Genomic DNA, 23,252 nt, shown 5'->3' on the forward strand with positions numbered 1-23,252 from the left:
TATACATGACAAACAGAAATGGCATCATTGAACTAGGGCTGGGCGATATGGCCTTTTTTTAATATTGCGATATTTTAAGGCCATATTGCGATACACAATATATATCTCGATATTTTGCCTTAGCCTTGAATGAACACTTGATGCATATAATCACAGCAGTATGATGATTCTATGTGTTTTGATTGATTGATTGAGACTTTTATTAGTAGGTTGCACAGTGAAGTACATATTCCGTACAATTGACCACTAAATGGTAACACCCGAATAAGTTTTTCAACTTGTTTAAGTCGGGGTCCACTTCATGATACAGATATATACTATCAGATATATACTATCATCATAATACAGACATCACACAAGATAATCACATTGAATTATTTACATTATTTATAATCCAGGGTGTGGAGGGGGGCGCCGGATGTAAGTGTCAAAAAGACAGCCAAAAGAGTTTGATATGAGAATAAATCTAAAGTTAAAATATAGGGTAGAAATGCACCCATTTGCAGGAAATGTAGTCTTGATTTTCAAAATTTTCTTTCAAGGCTTGCATGTCTACATTAAAACATTCTTCTTCATACTGCATTAATATATGCTACTTTTAAACTTTCATGCAGAGAAGGAAATCACAACTAAAAAAATCACTGATTTTTTCATACGGTGTTGATGTGGAAATGTTTGCCTCGGCATTTTGATGGTGTGGACGTGTGGCACCGAATGGAGATAAGCGTTTCGACAGACGTTACAATATTTGAACAATGATGACGAAAACTGTTTTCTCTGTCGTGTCTGTGTGTTGAAAATTGTTATGCGCTTATTTTTTTATTTGATTTTGTGCGTGGCATATAGTTGCTATGCGCAAAGGACGCTTGATCAGTGCGTAATTGCACAGGCACGCACCTTAAGAGGGAACGTTGGTCACAGGGCTGCGCTAGCATCACAGCTAACGTTAGCCATGCTGCTACCTCTCTGCTCGGGAAGGGCGTATACGTATGTGACGTATGACGTTTCACAATGTGACGTGTGTGACGTGTGTAAGAAGGTGCGTTTGCTGTCTGCGAGAGGGAGACACAGGAAAGAGTGAGAAGAGCCTGTCGTGTAATGCCAGCAGCTAAAAGCAACTGCGTGAGAATCCACAGACCTGTGGATGTGTTGAAGGTGTGCTGGAAAATGCGGAACGGAAATTAGGGAGCAGCAGAAAAGTGGAATGTATTATTTAAATCGGTGAGTTAGAAAACACGGACCGGAGTTTTTTTTAAAACTGGTTCTGGATCGGCATTTTCCCATGCCTTGCCGATACGCATTTTTTGGCAAATATCGGCGGCCGATCCGATCCAAATATCGGATTGGGACATCCCTAGTCCCAAGTACCTTTAACAGTCACCAAAATTGAGGGGAGCCCTCATAGTTACATTAAATATTGTATTGGTTTTCAAAATGCCCGCTGCATGCTTTCATCTTTCAGTGTGTGGCCCTCAGTGGAAAAAGTTTGGACACCCCCGGTCCGGGTCATTTTAACCTCTGACCTTTTCAGTATGTCCTCTGTAGACAGCACCTCTTCGTCGTCGTCATCATCATTACTCTGCTCTGAGCTGCTGGAGGACATCTTCTCCTTCTTCTTCCTCTTCTTCTTCTCCTGCTTCACTTTGTGTTTGTGCTTCTTGGCTTTCTTCTTCTGGGTAACAAACTCACATGTCAGCCGCAACGCCCACACAAAAAAAAAGAACATTTCACAATAAAAGTCTGTACCTTCTTGTCTTTTTTGTGTTTGTGTTGCTTCTTGTTCTTGTGTTTCCTGTCTTTACTCTTCTCCCACTCATTGGGGGAAGTAGCGCCCCCTTTGGCTGGATGGGGGAACAACAAAAAGATGAATCAGCCAATTAGATCATACTTGCCAACCCTCCCGGATTTTCCGGGAGACTCCCGAAATTCAGCGCCTCTCCCGAAAACCTCCCGGGACAAATTTTCTCCCGAAAACCTCCCGAAATTCAGGCGGACCTGGAGGCCACGCCCCCTCCAGGTCCGCATGGAGCAATGTTGTAATATATTGAGTTGGAGGCAATGAAGTACGTCTCTTTACTGTAGACTTCAGAACAGACTCACACACTTGACGTCAGGTGCGCAACACCACGTAAATCGTTGGCCAACCAAAAAGTAACCCCAGTACGCTATAGCCAACATTCACCAGGAGATGGCAACAAACATAGATCACTCTATTCCTCCCCTTTTAGAATTGTAGAAGTTACTCAAAAGAAATAAACAACCCAACCAAAAAAATGCAGCAGCTCAATTAAAAAACTGTACTTAAGCCACAGTCTTTTTTTTTTTTAGTACTGAACTCTTAACCCTCATTTGTAAACAATAACATGCTTATTATACAAACAGTATTTGTACATCTTTAACACATTTTTATACTGTCTTCAGAGATTCCGTTTTTTTGGTGGTACTCGAAACCTTTCTGGGTACCTGCGGATCACTGGTGGGGTTTTTGTTGTGGGTGATCTGGGTTCTGATGATGGCAACACAGCAGCCCTTGAATCTGGTTCAATGATGAGACTAGTTTGTGTCTGACTCACTGATGGTCCTGGTGATGGAACTGAAACAGCACTGTCCAGTTGTACTGATGGCACATTTTCTGCAACTGGTGGAGACTAGCTAACTGACAGTCTCTCCATGTTTTCTCGCCATGGTAACATGTGATCCATATGCACAGTGCGCTGTCTCTGTCCCTCTTGATAGATGATAGATTGATATATATATACTGTATATATATATGAAATACTTGACTTGGTGAATTGTAGCTGTAAATATACTCTTCCCCTCTTAGCCACGCCCCCACCCCACCCCGACCACGCCCCCCACCTACCGAAATCGGAGGTCTCAAGGTTGGCAAGTATGAATTAGATAGAAAGGGACATTATTATTTTTTCCAATCATTTTGGAACCCGCAAGCGTACTTCCTCTTACTCGTCGTCGCCATGTCTCTTCTTCGTTCTGCTTCGTCTCTGTTATGTTTTTGGACATTACTACTTGCCGTAGTTTTGAAGCAATGCATGATGGGATTCCGGATGTTGTGTGTCAGTGTGTTAACGTGCCGGCTGGAATAAACACACGCTGAGAAATAGCTCCGTGCCTGCCTACTTTATGGGTTATAGATAAACCTATGGATAACGGAGACATATATAATAGTCTCCTTTTCAGGTGAGAGACGACGCTAAAGGCAGTGCCTTTAAGGCACGCCACCAATATTGTTGTCCGGCTGGAAATCGGGAGAAATTCGGGAGAATGGTTGCCCCGGGAGATTTTCGGGAGGGGCACTGGATTTCGGGAGTCTCCCGGGAAAATCGGGAGGGTTGGCAAGTATGCCTGTGGGACTCACCTGGGCCGAGCCATGGAGGCGGTAGCTTGGGACCGAACTCGAGCACTTCCTCTGATGGCATGTGACAGGAAACGGACGCTAAAAAAAACAGTTATTGTTAGTATGGAACATCTAAACAGCAACAGAGAATGGATGTTTCGATGCCGAGACAAAATGAAGTTACCGGTCTGCTGCGAGGACGTCGTCACGGTGCTGGCGCTGGTGACGGTGCTGGTGCTGGTGGCGGTGCTGGTGACGGTGACCGTGCTCGTGACGGAGGAAGTCGACGAGATGTTGAAGAGGTTTGTCGGCTGCGGCTTGACTTCTTCCTCTTTTGGCTCCTCCTCCTCACCGTCTTCATCGGACGAAGAGGATTTTTCGTCGGAGGAGCTGGCAAAAATGGCCTTGAACAAGTCCATGGGGGGCCGGCTCTCCTCCTCCACTTCTTCTTCCTTGTCCTCGTCCTCGTCCTCCTCCTCGTCGTCGTCCTCGTCCTCACTCTCATCCTCGTTGCCATTATTACGTTCCTGTGAGAGTTCACATTCACTTCCTGCTCCAAAGAGGAGAACGTCACCGCATGTTCTACCTTTGTTTTGTTGTCTGCTGCCGGCTCAGAAATTGTACTGGGCGATGCTTCTGTCTCTTGGTCCAAAGTGGCGTCACTTGTTTGCTCTCTGGCCTCGCTGATCAGCTCACCGAGCGGGTTGCTCTTATCCGCTTCCTGGTCCCATCTGGACTTCTTGACGGTCTGCAGAGCCTTTGCTGGAGCTAAAAGATAAGGATAAAGAAGAATGTCACATGACTACGGATATGAAGAAGGAAGTAAATCATAACTACTGAATAGGGATGTAGCGATATCAAAAGGTCATCACGGTTATCATCATATTGGCATTATTGAATGTGCTTACAATATACTTATACACACTTATAGCTAGGGATGTCCGATAATATCGGACTGCCGATATTATCGGCCGATAAATGCTTTAAAATGTAATATCGGAAATGATCAGTATTGGTTTCAAAATTATCGGTATCGGTTTCAAAAAGTAAAATGTATGACTTTTTAAAGCGCCGCTGTGTACACGGACGTAGGGAGAAGTACAGAGCGCCAATAAACCTTAAAGGCACTGCCTTTGCGTGCCGGCCCAATCACATAATATCTACGGCTTTTCACACACACACACACACACACACACACACACACACACACACACACAAGTGAATGCAATTCATACTTGGTCAACAGCCATACAAGTCAGACTGAGGGTGGCCGTATAAACAACTTTAACACTGTTACAAATATGCGCCACATTGTGAACCCACACCAAACAAGAATGACAAACACATTTCGGGAGAACATCCGCACCGTAACACAACATAAACACAACAGAACAAATACCCAGGACCCCTTGCAGCACTAACTCTTCCGGGACGCTACAATATACACCCCCCGCTACCCCCTAAAACCTCAACCCCGCCCAACTCAACCTCCTCATGCTGTCTCAGGGAGAGCATGTCCCAAATTCCAAGCTGCTGTTTTGAGGCATGTTAAAAAAAATAATGTACTTTGTGACTTCAATAATAAATATGGCAGCGCCATGTTGGCATTTTTTTCCATAACTTGAGTTGATTTATTTTTGGAAAACCTTGTTACATTGTTTAATGCATCCAGCGGGGCATCACATCAAAATGAGGCATAATAATGTGTTGATTCCACGACTGTATAAATCGGTATCGGTTGATATCGGAATCGGTAATTAAGAGTTGGACAATATCGGAATATTGGATATCGGCAAAAAAGCCATTATCGGACATCTCTACTTATAGCCCATTTTTATTTTAAAAGTGAAATACAATAAATAAATAGCTACACAATATACTTTCTTGGCAGATTTAATATATTATATAATAATACTGTTCTCGTTTTTATTTGAGTGTTTAAATATGTTTATCTTCTTCCGTTTTAATTTGTAAACTTTGGTTAAATATTTTTTATCTTCTTCCGTTTTAATTTGTAAACTTTTTTGAGCCTTTTTAGCGTTTTTTTAATGTCTGGCTTGTGGGACATCACGCAAATTTACTTCCTGTTGTCATATTTCTTCCAGTATCGATCAAGTGCTCAGTGATAAGAGTGCACAACCTTTAGGATTAATGATCACAATTGATATATATTTGCTCAGGGGTGTCTAAACTATGGTGGCCCAAGGGTATTCTATCCATACGTCAGTGGTTGATTGCTGATATCTAATCGTTTAATTGCCATCTGCTCAGCTGCCCATCGCCCCTAAGGGGTTTAAGCGGTGTGAGTATGTGTGCTTATATAGCTATGGACAATGGTGTGTGTGCATGTTACGTCTGTAGGTCTGGAGTCGCTCCGCAAGCAGTGGCTAAGGAACAGAGTTTATCTTACCAGTAATGTGTTTATTAGGGATGTCCCGATCCGATATTTGGATCGTATCGGCTGCCGATATTTGCCAAAAATTGCGTATCGGCAAGGCATGGGAAAATGCCGATCCAGATCTAGTTTAAAAAAAACTCCGGTCCGTGTTTTCCAACGCACCGATTTAAATAATACATTCCACTTTTCTGCTGCTCCCTAATTTCCGTTCCGCATTTTCCAGCACACCTTCAACACATCCACAATTCTCACGCAGTTGCTTTTAGCTGCTGGTATTACACGACAGGCTCTTCTCACTCTTTCCTGTGTCTCCCTCTCACAGACAGCAAATGCACCTTCTTACATACGTCACATACTGTCACGACATACGTCACATACGTATATGTCCTCCCCGAGCAGAGAGGTAGCAGCATGGCTAACGTTAGCTGTGATGCTAGCACAGCCGTGCGAGCAGCGCTCCCTCTAAGGTGCTCGCCTGTGCAATTGCGCACTGTTTAAGCGTCCTCTGCGCATAGCAAATCTATGCCACGCACAAAATCAAATAAAAAAATAAGCGCATAACAATTTTCGACACACGGACACGACAGAGAAAACAGTTTTCGTCATCATTGTTCAAATATTGTGACGCCTGTCGAGACGCTTATCTCCATTCGGTGCCACACGTCCACACCATCAAAATGCCGAGGCAAAAATTTCCACATCAACACCGTGTGAAAAAATTAGTGATTTTTTTAGTTGTGATTTCCTTCTCTGCATGAAAGTTTAAAAGTAGCATATATTAATGCAGTATGAAGAAGAATGTTTTAATGTACGTAGACATGCAAGCCTTGAAAGAAAATTTTGAAAATCAAGACTACATTTCCTGCAAATGGGTGCATTTCTACCCTATATTTTAACTTTAGATTTATTCTCATATCAAACTCTTTTGGCTGTCTTTTTGACACTTACATCCGGCGCCCCCCTCCACACCCTGGACTATAAATAATGTAAATAATTCAATGTGATTATCTTGTGTGATGACTGTATTATGATGATAGTATATATCTGATAGTATATATCTGTATCATGAATCAATTTAAGTGGACCCCGACTTAAACAAGTTGAAAAACTTATTCGGGTGTTACCATTTAGTGGTCAATTGTACGGAATATGTACTTCACTGTGCAACCTACTAATAAAAGTCTCAATCAATCAATCAAAACACATAGAATCATCATACTGCTGTGATTATATGCATCAAATGTTCATTCAAGGCTAAGGTAAAATATCGAGATAAATATCGTGTATCGCAATATGGCCTTAAAATATCGCAATATTAAAAAAAGGCCATATCGCCCAGCCCTAGTTCAATGATGCCATTTCTGTTTGTCATGTATAATTTTGTCTATTTTGTGTTTATCCTTGAATAAACAGGTCAGTTTCTTCTTACCAACCATTGTGTATTATTCAAACTCCCCTAATTCAGCTGGCTAGTTGTTATCAAGAGTACTAAAACCCTTTTCAACATGATTCTGACAACTAAGTAGGCTAAATAACTTTAAACTTTAATACATGCTCGGCTAGGCCAGTATCGGTATCGGTCAGTATCGGATCGGAAATGCAAAAACAATATCGGATCGGATCGGAAGTGCAAAAACCTGGATCGGGACATCCCTAGTGTTTATACAAGTTTAGATATGTTTAATGTCTCTCTCGTGCAAGTTAGCGTTATAGTAGCTTGCTTCACCAGTAAATGAGTAGTGTCACCGGTCCTTGAGTTTATCAAAGTCTTATCAATCACGGTTTTATGATAACTTGAACTTAAGATGGTAATACAAACCCTTAGGAGTATGGTTTATCATCATACCATTTATCGTTACATCCCTATTGCTGACAAAAACCAGAAAATATGTCACACGACTACTGCCCTATGGCTATATACATGGACCAGGAAGATTGTCACATGACCATAAACATGGAGCAGGAAGTACGTCACCTGTGCTTCCGCTGCTCTCTGTCACTGACAGGAAGTTGAAGACAGAAAACTTGTCTCGCTTCACTTTGGGAAGACCAACTGTGGAAGACCTGCAGGGATGGCAACATGACATGTGGCATTGTGGTGGTTCCGTCAACTCAAAGCGCTATGCTGCGTGTGTGTGTGTGTGTGTGTGTGTGTGTGTGTGTGTGTGTGTGTGTGTGTGTGTGTGTGTGTGTGTGTGTTTACCCAGAGTAAGGGTCGGGCACGTTGAATCTTCTGCACAAAAGTTTATCAGGATGCCACTCAAAGGTTTCTCTGGTGAGTTGTCCAAACATTTTCATCCTGACAGCAGCTTGTTTGTCATTGAGGTCATGCTGACACACACACACACACACACACACACACACACACACACACACACACACACACACACACACACACACACACACACACACGCACACACGCACACACGCACGCACACACACACACACACACACACACGTCACTTCGCATGTTGACTAACGCACAGCACAGTATCGGTCTGGACCTACCTCCTGGTCTCGGTCTACTTCCACGTTCTCGTCGTCATCTTCCTGGGTTTTGGCTCGAGTGAAGCGACTCGACAGCACGGAAGAGATGGGTCGGTACAAGATGGAGGCTCGGACAAACTCCTCCCCTTCCCGGCTGCGCTCCCACTCCGTCATGGCCGGATCCAAACTTTGGCCGAGGGCGTCTGAACAAACAAACATCACACTTTTTAAGTATAGATGTGATGAGCGCAGAAAGGAAAACACTCGTGTTCAAACACAGATGGACAGTTGGGTGGGAGCGTTGAGGAGCTTGAAGGTGAAATGCATGATGGGAGTGGAACCTTTTTCCCCCTGCTGGAGGCGGCTCAGGTACAAGCTGTAGCGAGCTTGCTTGCTGGCGTTCTCCTCAAAGGGCTTGAACGCGTGCGAGGTGGTGTGTCCTTTCCACGCCGCCATGGCTTCCTGCTGCTGCTTCAAACTGGAGGACGCGGCGCTGCCAGCCCCACTTAGGGGCATCGGGGCGACAGGGCGCATGGTATTATGGGGGGGAGCCATTGTCGGGGCTGGGTCGGTTGTCGGAGCAGGGGCGGTTGTCGGATCGGCGCCAGAAGCGGCGCGGAGGCGGAGCAGTCGCTCTCTGTCTTCAGGCCTTAGCAGATCCATGACTGAAGTGGGACCTGAACATGAAGAGAAGGGTCATCACTTCAGAACCCATCCATTCATCCATTTTCTACCGCTTGTCCCTTTTGGGGAACCAATTATCGTATTTTCCGGACTATAAGGCGCACTTAAAAAATTTTTTTTTTCTCCTCAAAACTCGACAGTGCGCCTTGTAACCCGGTGCGTCTAATGTACGGAATAATGCTGGTTCTGCTTACCGATCTCGAAGCTATTTTATTTGGTACATGGTGAAATGATAAGTGTGACCAGTAGACAGCAGTCACACATAAGAGATACGTGTAGACTGCAATATGACTCAAGTAATCAACACCAACATTTTATATGTTCCATTGAAAATGTAGAACATTACACACAGCACTCAAAAATCTATCAAAAATGTTTTAGTACGACTTTGGTAAGCTATGAAACCGCACCGCTTGATGGATTGTACTGTGCAAACCTGGGGGTAAAGTTCGACTCAGATTTTAAATTCGAAAAACAAATCAGCAGCATCGTACAAAAAAGCTTTTATCAATTACGCCAAATAGCGAAAGTGAAACCGCTTCTATCAGGACATGATCTTGAGAAATTAATCCACGCCTTTATCTCAACTCGTCTTGACTACTGTAATGCCCTGTATGTAGGCATTAGCCAGGCCTCCCTCGCCCGCCTGCAGCTCGTGCAGAACTCTGCTGCTCGTCTGCTAACACAGACCCGCAGACGTGAGCACATCACCCCTATTTTAGCGTCCCTTCACTGGCTCCCTGTGCGTTATCGAATCAATTTTAAACTCCTTTTATTTGTTTTTAAATGTCTAAACAACCTCGCGCCAACCTATCTCTCCGACCTCCTTCAGCCTTACTGCCCCACCCGATCCTTAAGATCAGCCGATCAGCTGCTGTTGACGGTCCCTGACACAAGGCTGAGCTTAGAGGTGACAGAGCTTTCGCCGTTGCTGCTCCCAAGCTCTGGAACGACCTACCTCTGAGTGTTAGACAAGCCTCCTCTCTTCCTGTTTTTAAATCTCTCTTAAAAACATACTTTTATTCCATGGCTTTTAACACTGAGTGATATCCATCCTGCAATGGCGCCCCATAATACACCTGCTGTGAACCTGTTTTTATGTTTTTATTTATTCTATTTTATTTATTTATTTTTTTATCGTGTTCTGTTTGTGTTGTGTTGTGTTTGCTCGGTACTCGTTTTATCTTTTAACCTGTCCATTGTACAGCACTTTGGCTACCCCTATGGTAAATTTTAAATGTGCTTTATAAATAAAGTTGATTTGATTTGATTTGATTTGATGCTTCAACATCCGAGTATTATTATGGTGTGTGTATAAGGTAAGACATACTATCTGGCGTTTTGTTTCGCAATATTATGCAAAACCAACTTTTCTTAACTTCTGGTACCTGTTGATCTGTATTTGGGATCTGCATAAATCCCAAAAAATTGCGTGCGTCCGCCTTTGTAGTCCGTGCCGACACCGCAGTCGATAAGCTTCTTCATTTTCTCTATCTTCTTGTTATGGGACATTCATCCTCCGCTGTTGCCATTTCTAATATAAAGTAGTGTAAAGTTCTTACTTATATCGGTCAGTAAACTCGCCATGAAACGCTAAAACATACCGGTGTAGTGAGTTTACATTATTCACCCAAGGAACTTTAGTTATTAGAGTTCCGGTCGGGTGGTTTTTCACGGGACACATTTTCGGTGTTGTTGTGGTTTCCAGATGAGGAGATGCTGTTCCATTATTGATTTAGGTCAAGTCTGAATGTCATTAAAACAGTTAGCTACAAAAAAAGAACCCAAAAACAGTTAGCTCCATCTTTTGACACTTCTTCCACTCCCGTCCTTGCACGCTACACCGCTACAACAAAGATGACGGGGAGAAGACGCTGCCGAAGGTGAGGCACGTAATTACCGGTACAATGGCTACAAACACTATGATGCATACATTAGATAACTGTTTTAGATGTCTATGTTTCTGTATCTGTCCCTATTTCAAATAAACCTTTATATATATAAGACCGCCCACAAAACGGGGCATCCTAAAGCGACTGCCAGAAAGCGGCTTGAAGATGATCTGTAAAACATCATCTATGCAACATTTTGACCAAAAAAACACCATTACATGTTATGTAGACCACAAGGAAGTGTTTCAATTTAGAAAAAAATAATAATAATATGACTCCTTTGATGCGCCTTATATATGAAAAAAAGATCAAAAATAGACCATTCATCGGCAGTGTGCCTTATAACTCGGTGCGCCCTATGGTCTGGAAAATACGGTACGCACCTCGGCCAAACAATGACGTCATATTGTTAAATATTTCCGAGACGCTGTAATGACACCAGTCTCTACTAGGAGCGGCATTTTCCCACCTTTTAAGGAGTCTTCTCCCAGCATCGCCATTCTCTGGCCGGACACCAACTGATGACGTCCTCCCTGTGGAGGCTCCTCCTTCACCATGTGACCCCTGGATGACTTCAGAGCTTCGGCCAGTGCCGCACTGACCCCGGTCACATGTGAGATCTCCACTGGGGGTCGAAAATGATGAACGGGCCGATAGTTGGCGGGCAGCACTGGAGGGCGAAAGAACTGCAGGCAAAGGAAGAAAGGTTAGTAAGTGAATGTTTAGAGGGTGTCCAAAGTGCGGCCGAGGGGGTCATTTGTGGCCCATTGCTTTGAAAAAAATCGATATGATAAACCGTATTTTCCGGATTATAAGTCGCTCCGGAGAATAAGTCGCACCGGCCGAAAATGCATAATAAAGAAGGAAAAAAACATATAAGTCGCACTAAAGTATAAGTCGCATTTTTGGGGAAATTTATTTGATAAAATCCAACACCAAGAATAGACATTTGAAAGGCAATTTAAAATAAATAAAGAATAGTGAACAACAGGCTGAATAAGTGTACGTTATATGAGGCATAAATAACCAACTGAGAACGTGCCTGGTATGTTAACGTAACATATTATGGTAAGAGTCATTCAAATAACTATAACATATAGAACATGCTATACGTTTACCAAACAATCTGTCACTCCTAATCGCTAAATCCCATGAAATCTTCTTTGAATATTATTTGATATTTTACGGTAATGTGTTAATAATTTCACACATAAGTCGCTCCAGAGTATAAATCGCACCCCCGGCCAAACTATGAAAAAAACTGCGACTTATAATCCGAAAAATACGGTACTGGTTTTGAAGACGAGAACTACCAAAATGGCCCCTGCATCCTTTGATTTGTCAGTCTGTCGCCCACAGTGGAAAAAGTTTGGGCCCCCCTGGTTCAGATGTCAAAACATGTCACTCACAGTTTTGTGTCCTTCGGTATTCTGTGCCAACGTAAAACCTTCCAAGATTTTACCGATGTAGTCCGCCTCCTTGAGGTCTGAAAACACAAGGTATGTAAAGTTGTGTTGCTATTCTTCTTCTTTGTTGGTTGCAGACAGAAGTCCTTTACCGCCTTTAACCCTTGTGTAATGTTCACATTGTTGTTACTCAGCCAGCGTTTGTGGGTCTGATGGACCCGTTGCAATTTGTGGCCTTTAATGCCTCAAAATCAAACACTTTTTTGTTAAAATACTGAACAGATCTTTACCTTATCCCAATAAACATCTGTTCAGCATTTTAACATAAAAGTGTTTGATTGTGAGGCATTAAAAGCCACAAAATGCAACGGGTCCATCAGACCAACAAACGCTGGCTGAGTAACAACAGTTTTGTCAACACTGTCTGCTCTCATTTTCTCGCACATTTGACCCTCTGATGTTCTGTGTACCTACACTCTGTCCTCCTCCTGTCTAGGCCGGCCGTGTGTGGGTTGGTGGGTGGGTGCGTGTGGTACACAGAACATCAATTTCCACACTTCTATTAGCCCCGGGTAATATCTTATATGTAATAGAAATGTGTAGGGGGGGTGTATGGTGTGTGGTCATTAAATATGTATTCTGATATATGTTCTTCACAGAAAATGAGCCAAAGTCAGGGATTCTCAGTTTGAAAAATTAATTAATTGTATCATTTTTCTTTTAATAAAACATAAAAATGGGTCCCACAGACCCGAACACCACATAAGCGTTAAAGGTTTCTCACTTGGTTTTCTGGCCTTGCGCTCAGGCGCCGTCCATCCGTAGAGGCCGTCTCCAGGCTCCTCCCCATCCAGCACCACGTCATATTTGGACATGGAGTCTTTGTGATACACATCTTCGTCGTCATCCTCCAGCGCCCCCACGCCAAAAGCCTACGGGTCAAAGGTCACAGGCGGCAGTCAGCGAAAGGCTCCTCCTCTGAAGAGCGCAGACCACACCTCTCACCTGTCCGGCCACGCCGCGTCGCCGCGAGCTGTTGGGAGCCTCTCCGAAGAGTCGACTCCTGGCGTCGGAGTTCGGCTGGAACAAGTCGATGTGCTCGCCGGCCCCCCGGCCCCCCAGAGCCAGGCCCGGGTCCAGACCGCTGTAGCCCAGACCCTGAGGCCCGGTCCTGGGACTGAAGTCCACCGCACTCACGTCTTTGGGGGCGAAGGTCACGTTCTCCGGAGCAAACTCTTCATCGTCTTCTTCCTCCTGTGGGACACGGTGCCAATCAGAACAAGACTGGTCGACCCCTAAGCCCCCGTTGTAAATGTTGTAAATACACATCTTCATATATATAGAAAGGGTGGTCCTAAAGAGCTAGGCATTTTTTGGAGGTCTCAAGAATATAAGAATCATCTTTTTTTTTCATTTTTTCAAAACCTTTATTTATAATGTTCAACATTTACATACAATCAAAGAAATAATAATAATCAAAACAAGTACAGTAACAGTACAAAACAGCGCCAAGGAGTTCTTCCTGTTTCTGTAATATTGCACTATTTTCTCATAAAATTTAAATTTTTTATGTAAAAATTATTACTTTTTAATGCAAAATGGTGACAGTTGTCATATAAAATTCTGACTTTTATCACAATATTGCCAATTTTTCTGTTGTTCTTGTAAAGTATAACATTTTTGGAGTAAAATTTCCAATTACTATTATAATATTGCCAACATTATTAAGTTTTCTTAAAAAATTGTGACTTTTATTAAGTAAAATTCCAATTTTCACTATAATATTGCACATTCTTGTAAAATGTTGACTTGCGTTGAGTAAAATTACGACTTTTATTATAGTACTGCCAAAATTCTAAGTTTTTCTTGTGAAATTGTGACCCTTTTCTTGTGAAATTCCAACTCATTTTTCACAACAAACTTTTTTATATTTGCATAGTATGTATATATTATTAATGTTGTAAATACAAATCTTTATATATATTCCGAAAGGGTGGTCTTAAAGGGGTAGCCATTTTTTGGAGGTCTCAAGAATATAAGAATCATCTTTTTTTTTTTTTTTTCAAAACATTTATAATATTCAACATTTACATACAATCAAATAAATAATAATAATCAAAACAAGTACAGTAACAGTACAAAACAGCGCCAGGGAATTCTTTCTGTTTCTGTAATATTGCACTATTTTCTCATAAAATTTAAAAATTTTTATGTAAAATTATTACTTTTTAATGCAAAATGGTGACAGTTGTCATATAAACTTCTGACTTCTATCACAATATTGCCAATTTTTCTGTTGTTCTTGTAAAATATGACATTTTTGGAATAAAATTATGACTTTGTCATCATTTTGCCAAGTAAAATTTCCAATTACTATTACAATATTGCCAACATTATTAAGTTTTCTTATAAAATTGTGACTTTTATTAAGTAAAATTCCAATTTTTACTATAATATTGCACAAATGTTCAGTTTTTCTTGTAAAATGTTGACTTGCGTTGAGTAAAATTACGACTTTTATTATAGTACCGCAAAAATTGTAAGTTTTTCTTGTGAAATTGTGACCTTTTTCTTGTGAAATTCCAACTCATTTTTCACAACAAACTTTTTTATATTTGCATAGTATGTATATATTATTAATGTTGTAAATACAAATCTTTACCGGTATATATATTCCGAAAGGGTGGTCTTAAAGAGGTAGCCATTTTTTGGAGGTCTCAAGAATATAAGAATCATCTTTTTTTTTTTTTTTCAAAACCTTTATTTATAATATTCAACATTTACATACAATCAAAGAAATAATAATAATCAAAACAAGTACAGTAACAGTACAAAACAGCGCCAGGGAGTTCTTTCTGTTTCTGTAATATTGCACTATTTTCTCATAAAATGTAAATTTTTTATGTAAAATTATTACTTTTTAATGCAAAATGGTGACAGTTGTCATATAAAATTCTGACTTTTATTACAATATTGCCAATTTTTCTGTTGTTCTTGTAAAATATGAAATTTTTGGAGTAAAATGATGACTTTGTCATCATTTTGCCAAGTAAAATTTCCAATTACTATTACAATATTGCCAACATTATTAAGTTTTCTTATAAAATTGTGACTTTTATTAAGTAAAATTAAAATTTTTACTATAATATTGCACAAATGTTCAGTTTTTCTTGTAAAATTTTGACTTGCGTTGAGTAAAATTACGACTTTTATTATAGTACCGCCAAAATTCTAAGTTTTTCTTGTGAAATTGTGACCTTTTTCTTGTGAAATTCCAACTCATTTTTCACAACAAACTTTTTTATATTTGCATAGTATGTATATATTATTAATGTTGTAAATACAAATCTTTATATATATTCCGAAAGGGTGGTCTTAAAGAGGTAGCCATTTTTTGGAGGTCTCAAGAATATAAGAATCATCTTTTTCTTTTCTTTTTTCAAAACCTTTATTTATAATATTCAACATTTACATACAATCAAAGAAATAATAATAATCAAAACAGCGCCAGGGAGTTCTTTCTGTTTCTGTAATATTGCACTATTTTCTCATAAAATTTAAATTTTTTATGTAAAATTATTACTTTTTAATGCAAAATGGTGACAGTTGTCATATAAAATTCTGACTTTTATCACAATATTGCCAATTTTTCTGTTGTTCTTGTAAAATATAAAATTTTTGGAGTAAAATTTCCAATTACTATTATAATATTGCCAACATTATTAAGTTTTCTTATAAAATTGTGACTTTTATTAAGTAAAATTCCAATTTTCACTATAATATTGCACAAATGTTCAGTTTTTCTTGTAAAATGTTGACTTGCGTTGAGTAAAATTACGACTTTTATTAAAGTACCGCCAAAATTCTAAGTTTTTCTTGTGAAATTGTGACCTTTTTCTTGTGAAATTCCAACTAATTTTTCACAACAAACTTCTTTATATTTGCATAGTATGTATATATTATTAATGTTGTAAATACAAATCTTTATATATATTCCGAAAGGGTGGTCTTAAAGAGGTAGCCATTTTTTGGAGGTCTCAAGAATATAAGAATCATCTTTTTTTTTTTTTTTCAAAACCTTTATTTATAATATTCAACATTTACATACAATCAAAGAAATAATAATAATCAAAACAAGTACAGTAACAGTACAAAACAGCGCCAGGGAGTTCTTTCTGTTTCTGTAATATTGCACTATTTTCTCATAAAATGTAAATTTTTTATGTAAAATTACTTTTTAATGCAAAATGGTGACAGTTGTCATATAAAATTCTGACTTTTATTACAATATTGCCAATTTTTCTGTTGTTCTTGTAAAATATGAAATTTTTGGAGTAAAATGATGACTTTGTCATCATTTTGCCAAGTAAAATTTCCAATTACTATTACAATATTGCCAACATTATTAAGTTTTCTTATAAAATTGTGACTTTTATTAAGTAAAATTAAAATTTTTACTATAATATTGCACAAATGTTCAGTTTTTCTTGTAAAATTTTGACTTGCGTTGAGTAAAATTACGACTTTTATTATAGTACCGCCAAAATTCTAAGTTTTTCTTGTGAAATTGTGACCTTTTTCTTGTGAAATTCCAACTCATTTTTCACAACAAACTTTTTTATATTTGCATAGTATGTATATATTATTAATGTTGTAAATACAAATCTTTATATATATTCCGAAAGGGTGGTCTTAAAGAGGTAGCCATTTTTTGGAGGTCTCAAGAATATAAGAATCATCTTTTTCTTTTTTTTTTCAAAACCTTTATTTATAATATTCAACATTTACATACAATCAAAGAAATAATAATAATCAAAACAGCGCCAGGGAGTTCTTTCTGTTTCTGTAATATTGCACTATTTTCTCATAAAATTTAAATTTTTTATGTAAAATTATTACTTTTTAATGCAAAATGGTGACAGTTGTCATATAAAATTCTGACTTTTATCACAATATTGCCAATTTTTCTGTTGTTCTTGTAAAATATAACATTTTTGGAGTAAAATTTCCAATTACTATTATAATATTGCCAACATTATTAAGTTTTCTTATAAAATTGTGACTTTTATTAAGTAAAATTCCAATTTTCACTATAATATTGCACAAATGTTCAGTTTTTCTTGTAAAATGTTGACTTGCGTTGAGTAAAATTACGACTTTTATTAAAGTACCGCCAAAATTCTAAGTTTTTCTTGTGAAATTGTGACCTTTTTCTTGTGAAATTCCAACTAATTTTTCACAACAAACTTCTTTATATTTGCATAGTATGTATATATTATTAATGTTGTAAATACAAATCTTTATATATATTCCGAAAGGGTGGTCTTAAAGAGGTAGCCATTTTTTGGAGGTCTCAAGAATATAAGAATCATCTTTTTTTTTTTTTTTTCAAAACCTTTATTTATAATATTCAACATTTACATACAATCAAAGAAATAATAATAATCAAAACAAGTACAGTAACAGTACAAAACAGCGCCAGGGAGTTCTTTCTGTTTCTGTAATATTGCACTATTTTCTCATAAAATGTAAATTTTTTATGTAAAATTATTACTTTTTAATGCAAAATGGTGACAGTTGTCATATAAAATTCTGACTTTTATTACAATATTGCCAATTTTTCTGTTGTTCTTGTAAAATATGAAATTTTTGGAGTAAAATGATGACTTTGTCATCATTTTGCCAAGTAAAATTTCCAATTACTATTACAATATTGCCAACATTAATAAGTTTTCTTATAAAATTGTGACTTTTATTAAGTAAAATTCAAATTTTTACTATAATATTGCACAAATGTTCAGTTTTTCTTGTAAAATTTTGACTTGCGTTGAGTAAAATTACGACTTTTATTATAGTACCGCCAAAATTCTAAGTTCTTCTTGTGAAATTGTGACCTTTTTCTTGTGAAATTCCAACTCATTTTTCACAACAAACTTTTTTATATTTGCATAGTATGTATATATTATTAATGTTGTAAATACAAATCTTTATATATACTCCGAAAGGGTGGTCTTAAAGAGGTAGCCATTTTTTGGAGGTCTCAAGAATATAAGAATCATCTTTTTCTTTTTTTTTTCAAAACCTTTATTTATAATATTCAACATTTACATACAATCAAAGAAATAATAATAATCAAAACAGCGCCAGGGAGTTATTTCTGTTTCTGTAATATTGCACTATTTTCTCATAAAATTTAAATTTTTTATGTAAAATTATTACTTTTTAATGCAAAATGGTGACAGTTGTCATATAAAATTCTGACTTTTATCACAATATTGCCAATTTTTCTGTTGTTCTTGTAAAATATAACATTTTTGGAGTAAAATTTCCAATTACTATTATAATATTGCCAACATTATTAAGTTTTCTTATAAAATTGTGACTTTTATTAAGTAAAATTCCAATTTTCACTATAATATTGCACAAATGTTCAGTTTTTCTTGTAAAATGTTGACTTGCGTTGAGTAAAATTACGACTTTTATTAAAGTACCGCCAAAATTCTAAGTTTTTCTTGTGAAATTGTGACCTTTTTCTTGTGAAATTCCAACTAATTTTTCACAACAAACTTCTTTATATTTGCATAGTATGTATATATTGTTAATGTTGTAAATACAAATCTTTATATATATTCCGAAAGGGTGGTCTTAAAGAGGTAGCCATTTTTTGGAGGTCTCAAGAATATAAGAATCATCTTCTTTTTTTTTTTTTCAAAACCTTTATTTATAATATTCAACATTTACATACAATCAAAGAAATAATAATAATCAAAACAAGTACAGTAACAGTACAAAACAGCGCCAGGGAGTTCTTTCTGTTTCTGTAATATTGCACTATTTTCTCATAAAATGTAAATTTTTTATGTAAAATTATTACTTTTTAATGCAAAATGGAGACAGTTGTCATATAAAATTCTGACTTTTATTACAATATTGCCAATTTTTCTGTTGTTCTTGTAAAATATGAAATTTTTGGAGTAAAATGATGACTTTGTCATCATTTTGCCAAGTAAAATTTCCAATTACTATTACAATATTGCCAACATTATTAAGTTTTCTTATAAAATTGTGACTTTTATTAAGTAAAATTCAAATTTTTACTATAATATTGCACAAATGTTCAGTTTTTCTTGTAAAATTTTGACTTGCGTTGAGTAAAATTACGACTTTTATTATAGTACCGCCAAAATTCTAAGTTTTTCTTGTGAAATTGTGACCTTTTTCTTGTGAAATTCCAACTCATTTTTCACAACAAACTTTTTTATATTTGCATAGTATGTATATATTATTAATGTTGTAAATACAAATCTTTATATATATTCCGAAAGGGTGGTCTTAAAGAGGTAGCCATTTTTTGGAGGTCTCAAGAATATAAGAATCATCTTTTTCTTTTCTTTTTTCAAAACCTTTATTTATAATATTCAACATTTACATACAATCAAAGAAATAATAATAATCAAAACAGCGCCAGGGAGTTCTTTCTGTTTCTGTAATATTGCACTATTTTCTCATAAAATTTAAATTTTTTATGTAAAATTATTACTTTTTAATGCAAAATGGTGACAGTTGTCATATAAAATTCTGACTTTTATCACAATATTGCCAATTTTTCTGTTGTTCTTGTAAAATATAACATTTTTGGAGTAAAATTTCCAATTACTATTATAATATTGCCAACATTATTAAGTTTTCTTATAAAATTGTGACTTTTATTAAGTAAAATTCCAATTTTCACTATAATATTGCACAAATGTTCAGTTTTTCTTGTAAAATGTTGACTTGCGTTGAGTAAAATTACGACTTTTATTAAAGTACCGCCAAAATTCTAAGTTTTTCTTGTGAAATTGTGACCTTTTTCTTGTGAAATTCCAACTAATTTTTCACAACAAACTTCTTTATATTTGCATAGTATGTATATATTGTTAATGTTGTAAATACAAATCTTTATATATATTCCGAAAGGGTGGTCTTAAAGAGGTAGCCATTTTTTGGAGGTCTCAAGAATATAAGAATCATCTTCTTTTTTTTTTTTTCAAAACCTTTATTTATAATATTCAACATTTACATACAATCAAAGAAATAATAATAATCAAAACAAGTACAGTAACAGTACAAAACAGCGCCAGGGAGTTCTTTCTGTTTCTGTAATATTGCACTATTTTCTCATAAAATGTAAATTTTTTATGTAAAATTATTACTTTTTAATGCAAAATGGAGACAGTTGTCATATAAAATTCTGACTTTTATTACAATATTGCCAATTTTTCTGTTGTTCTTGTAAAATATGAAATTTTTGGAGTAAAATGATGACTTTGTCATCATTTTGCCAAGTAAAATTTCCAATTACTATTACAATATTGCCAACATTATTAAGTTTTCTTATAAAATTGTGACTTTTATTAAGTAAAATTCAAATTTTTACTATAATATTGCACAAATGTTCAGTTTTTCTTGTAAAATTTTGACTTGCGTTGAGTAAAATTACGACTTTTATTATAGTACCGCCAAAATTCTAAGTTTTTCTTGTGAAATTGTGACCTTTTTCTTGTGAAATTCCAACTCATTTTTCACAACAAACTTTTTTATATTTGCATAGTATGTATATATTATTAATGTTGTAAATACAAATCTTTATATATATTCCGAAAGGGTGGTCTTAAAGAGGTAGCCATTTTTTGGAGGTCTCAAGAATATAAGAATCATCTTTTTCTTTTCTTTTTTCAAAACCTTTATTTATAATATTCAACATTTACATACAATCAAAGAAATAATAATAATCAAAACAGCGCCAGGGAGTTCTTTCTGTTTCTGTAATATTGCACTATTTTCTCATAAAATTTAAATTTTTTATGTAAAATTATTACTTTTTAATGCAAAATGGTGACAGTTGTCATATAAAATTCTGACTTTTATCACAATATTGCCAATTTTTCTGTTGTTCTTGTAAAATATAACATTTTTGGAGTAAAATTTCCAATTACTATTATAATATTGCCAACATTATTAAGTTTTCTTATAAAATTGTGACTTTTATTAAGTAAAATTCCAATTTTCACTATAATATTGCACAAATGTTCAGTTTTTCTTGTAAAATGTGACCTTTTTCTTGTGAAATTCCAACTAATTTTTCACAACAAACTTCTTTATATTTGCATAGTATGTATATATTATTAATGTTGTAAATACAAATCTTTATATATATTCCGAAAGGGTGGTCTTAAAGAGGTAGCCATTTTTTGGAGGTCTCAAGAATATAAGAATCATCTTTTTTTTTTTTTCCAAAACCTTTATTTATAATATTCAACATTTACATACAATCAAAGAAATAATAATAATCAAAACAAGTACAGTAACAGTACAAAACAGCGCCAGGGAGTTCTTTCTGTTTCTGTAATATTGCACTATTTTCTCATAAAATGTAAATTTTTTATGTAAAATTATTACTTTTTAATGCAAAATGGTGACAGTTGTCATATAAAATTCTGACTTTTATTACAATATTGCCAATTTTTCTGTTGTTCTTGTAAAATATGAAATTTTTGGAGTAAAATGATGACTTTGTCATCATTTTGCCAAGTAAAATTTCCAATTACTATTACAATATTGCCAACATTATTAAGTTTTCTTATAAAATTGTGACTTTTATTAAGTAAAATTCAAATTTTTACTATAATATTGCACAAATGTTCAGTTTTTCTTGTAAAATTTTGACTTGCGTTGAGTAAAATTACGACTTTTATTATAGTACCGCCAAAATTCTAAGTTTTTCTTGTGAAATTGTGACCTTTTTCTTGTGAAATTCCAACTCATTTTTCACAACAAACTTTTTTATATTTGCATAGTATGTATATATTATTAATGTTGTAAATACAAATCTTTATATATATTCCGAAAGGGTGGTCTTAAAGAGGTAGCCATTTTTTGGAGGTCTCAAGAATATAAGAATCATCTTTTTCTTTTCTTTTTTCAAAACCTTTATTTATAATATTCAACATTTACATACAATCAAAGAAATAATAATAATCAAAACAGCGCCAGGGAGTTCTTTCTGTTTCTGTAATATTGCATTATTTTCTCATAAAATTTAAATTTTTTATGTAAAATTATTACTTTTTAATGCAAAATGGTGACAGTTGTCATATAAAATTCTGACTTTTATCACAATATTGCCAATTTTTCTGTTGTTCTTGTAAAATATAACATTTTTGGAGTAAAATTTCCAATTACTATTATAATATTGCCAACATTATTAAGTTTTCTTATAAAATTGTGACTTTTATTAAGTAAAATTCCAATTTTCACTATAATATTGCACAAATGTTCAGTTTTTCTTGTAAAATGTTGACTTGCGTTGAGTAAAATTACGACTTTTATTAAAGTACCGCCAAAATTCTAAGTTTTTCTTGTGAAATTGTGACCTTTTTCTTGTGAAATTCCAACTAATTTTTCACAACAAACTTCTTTATATTTGCATAGTATGTATATATTATTAATGTTGTAAATACAAATCTTTATATATATTCCGAAAGGGTGGTCTTAAAGAGGTAGCCATTTTTTGGAGGTCTCAAGAATATAAGAATCATCTTTTTTTTTTTTTTTCAAAACCTTTATTTATAATATTCAACATTTACATACAATCAAAGAAATAATAATAATCAAAACAAGTACAGTAACAGTACAAAACAGCGCCAGGGAGTTCTTTCTGTTTCTTTTCAGTTGTCATATAAAATTCTGACTTTTATCACAATATTGCCAATTTTTCTGTTGTTCTTGTAAAATATGAAATTTTTGGAGCAAAATGATTGTCATCATTTTGCCAAGTAAAATTTCCAATTACTATTATAATATTGCCAATATTAAGTTTTCTTATAAAATTGCGACTTTTAAGAAAAATTCAAATTTTTACTATAATATTGCACAAATGTTCAGTTTTTCTTGTAAAACGTTGACTTGCGTTGAGTAAAATTACGACTTTTATTATAGTACCGCCAAAATTCTAAGTTGTTCTTGTGAAATTGTGACCTTTTTATTGT

The 23,252-nt window shown here is 35.8% G+C and overlaps 1 protein-coding gene across 4 annotated transcripts in view; it reads right to left on the reverse strand.

Moving 5' to 3' along the window:
- The window catches only part of gpatch1 (G patch domain containing 1), a 29,099-nt gene that overhangs the window by 1,163 nt on the left and 4,684 nt on the right, over positions 1–23,252 (reverse strand). For 2 of the 4 annotated variants that reach the window (XM_061963767.2, XM_061963768.2), the window contains exons 7-19: positions 13,228–13,476; positions 13,007–13,154; positions 12,226–12,302; positions 11,286–11,502; positions 8,582–8,917; positions 8,262–8,443; positions 7,957–8,084; positions 7,729–7,817; positions 3,942–4,123; positions 3,540–3,882; positions 3,377–3,454; positions 1,747–1,841; positions 1,524–1,669 (exon numbers count right to left, since the gene is read on the reverse strand). In XM_061963767.2, coding sequence (XP_061819751.2) covers positions 1,524–1,669; positions 1,747–1,841; positions 3,377–3,454; positions 3,540–3,882; positions 3,942–4,123; positions 7,729–7,817; positions 7,957–8,084; positions 8,262–8,443; positions 8,582–8,917; positions 11,286–11,502; positions 12,226–12,302; positions 13,007–13,154; positions 13,228–13,476 — 2,270 coding nt within the window. Of the gene's footprint in view, positions 1–1,523; positions 1,673–1,746; positions 1,842–3,376; positions 3,455–3,539; positions 3,883–3,941; positions 4,124–7,728; positions 7,818–7,956; positions 8,085–8,261; positions 8,444–8,581; positions 8,918–11,285; positions 11,503–12,225; positions 12,303–13,006; positions 13,155–13,227; positions 13,477–23,252 lie in introns of all 4 variants that reach the window. The other 2 variants (XM_061963765.2, XM_061963766.2) reach the window with 1 other exon arrangement.

The sequence above is a fragment of the Nerophis lumbriciformis genome, linkage group LG06, assembly GCF_033978685.3.
Source record: "Nerophis lumbriciformis linkage group LG06, RoL_Nlum_v2.1, whole genome shotgun sequence".
Classification (NCBI taxonomy): domain Eukaryota; kingdom Metazoa; phylum Chordata; class Actinopteri; order Syngnathiformes; family Syngnathidae; genus Nerophis; species Nerophis lumbriciformis.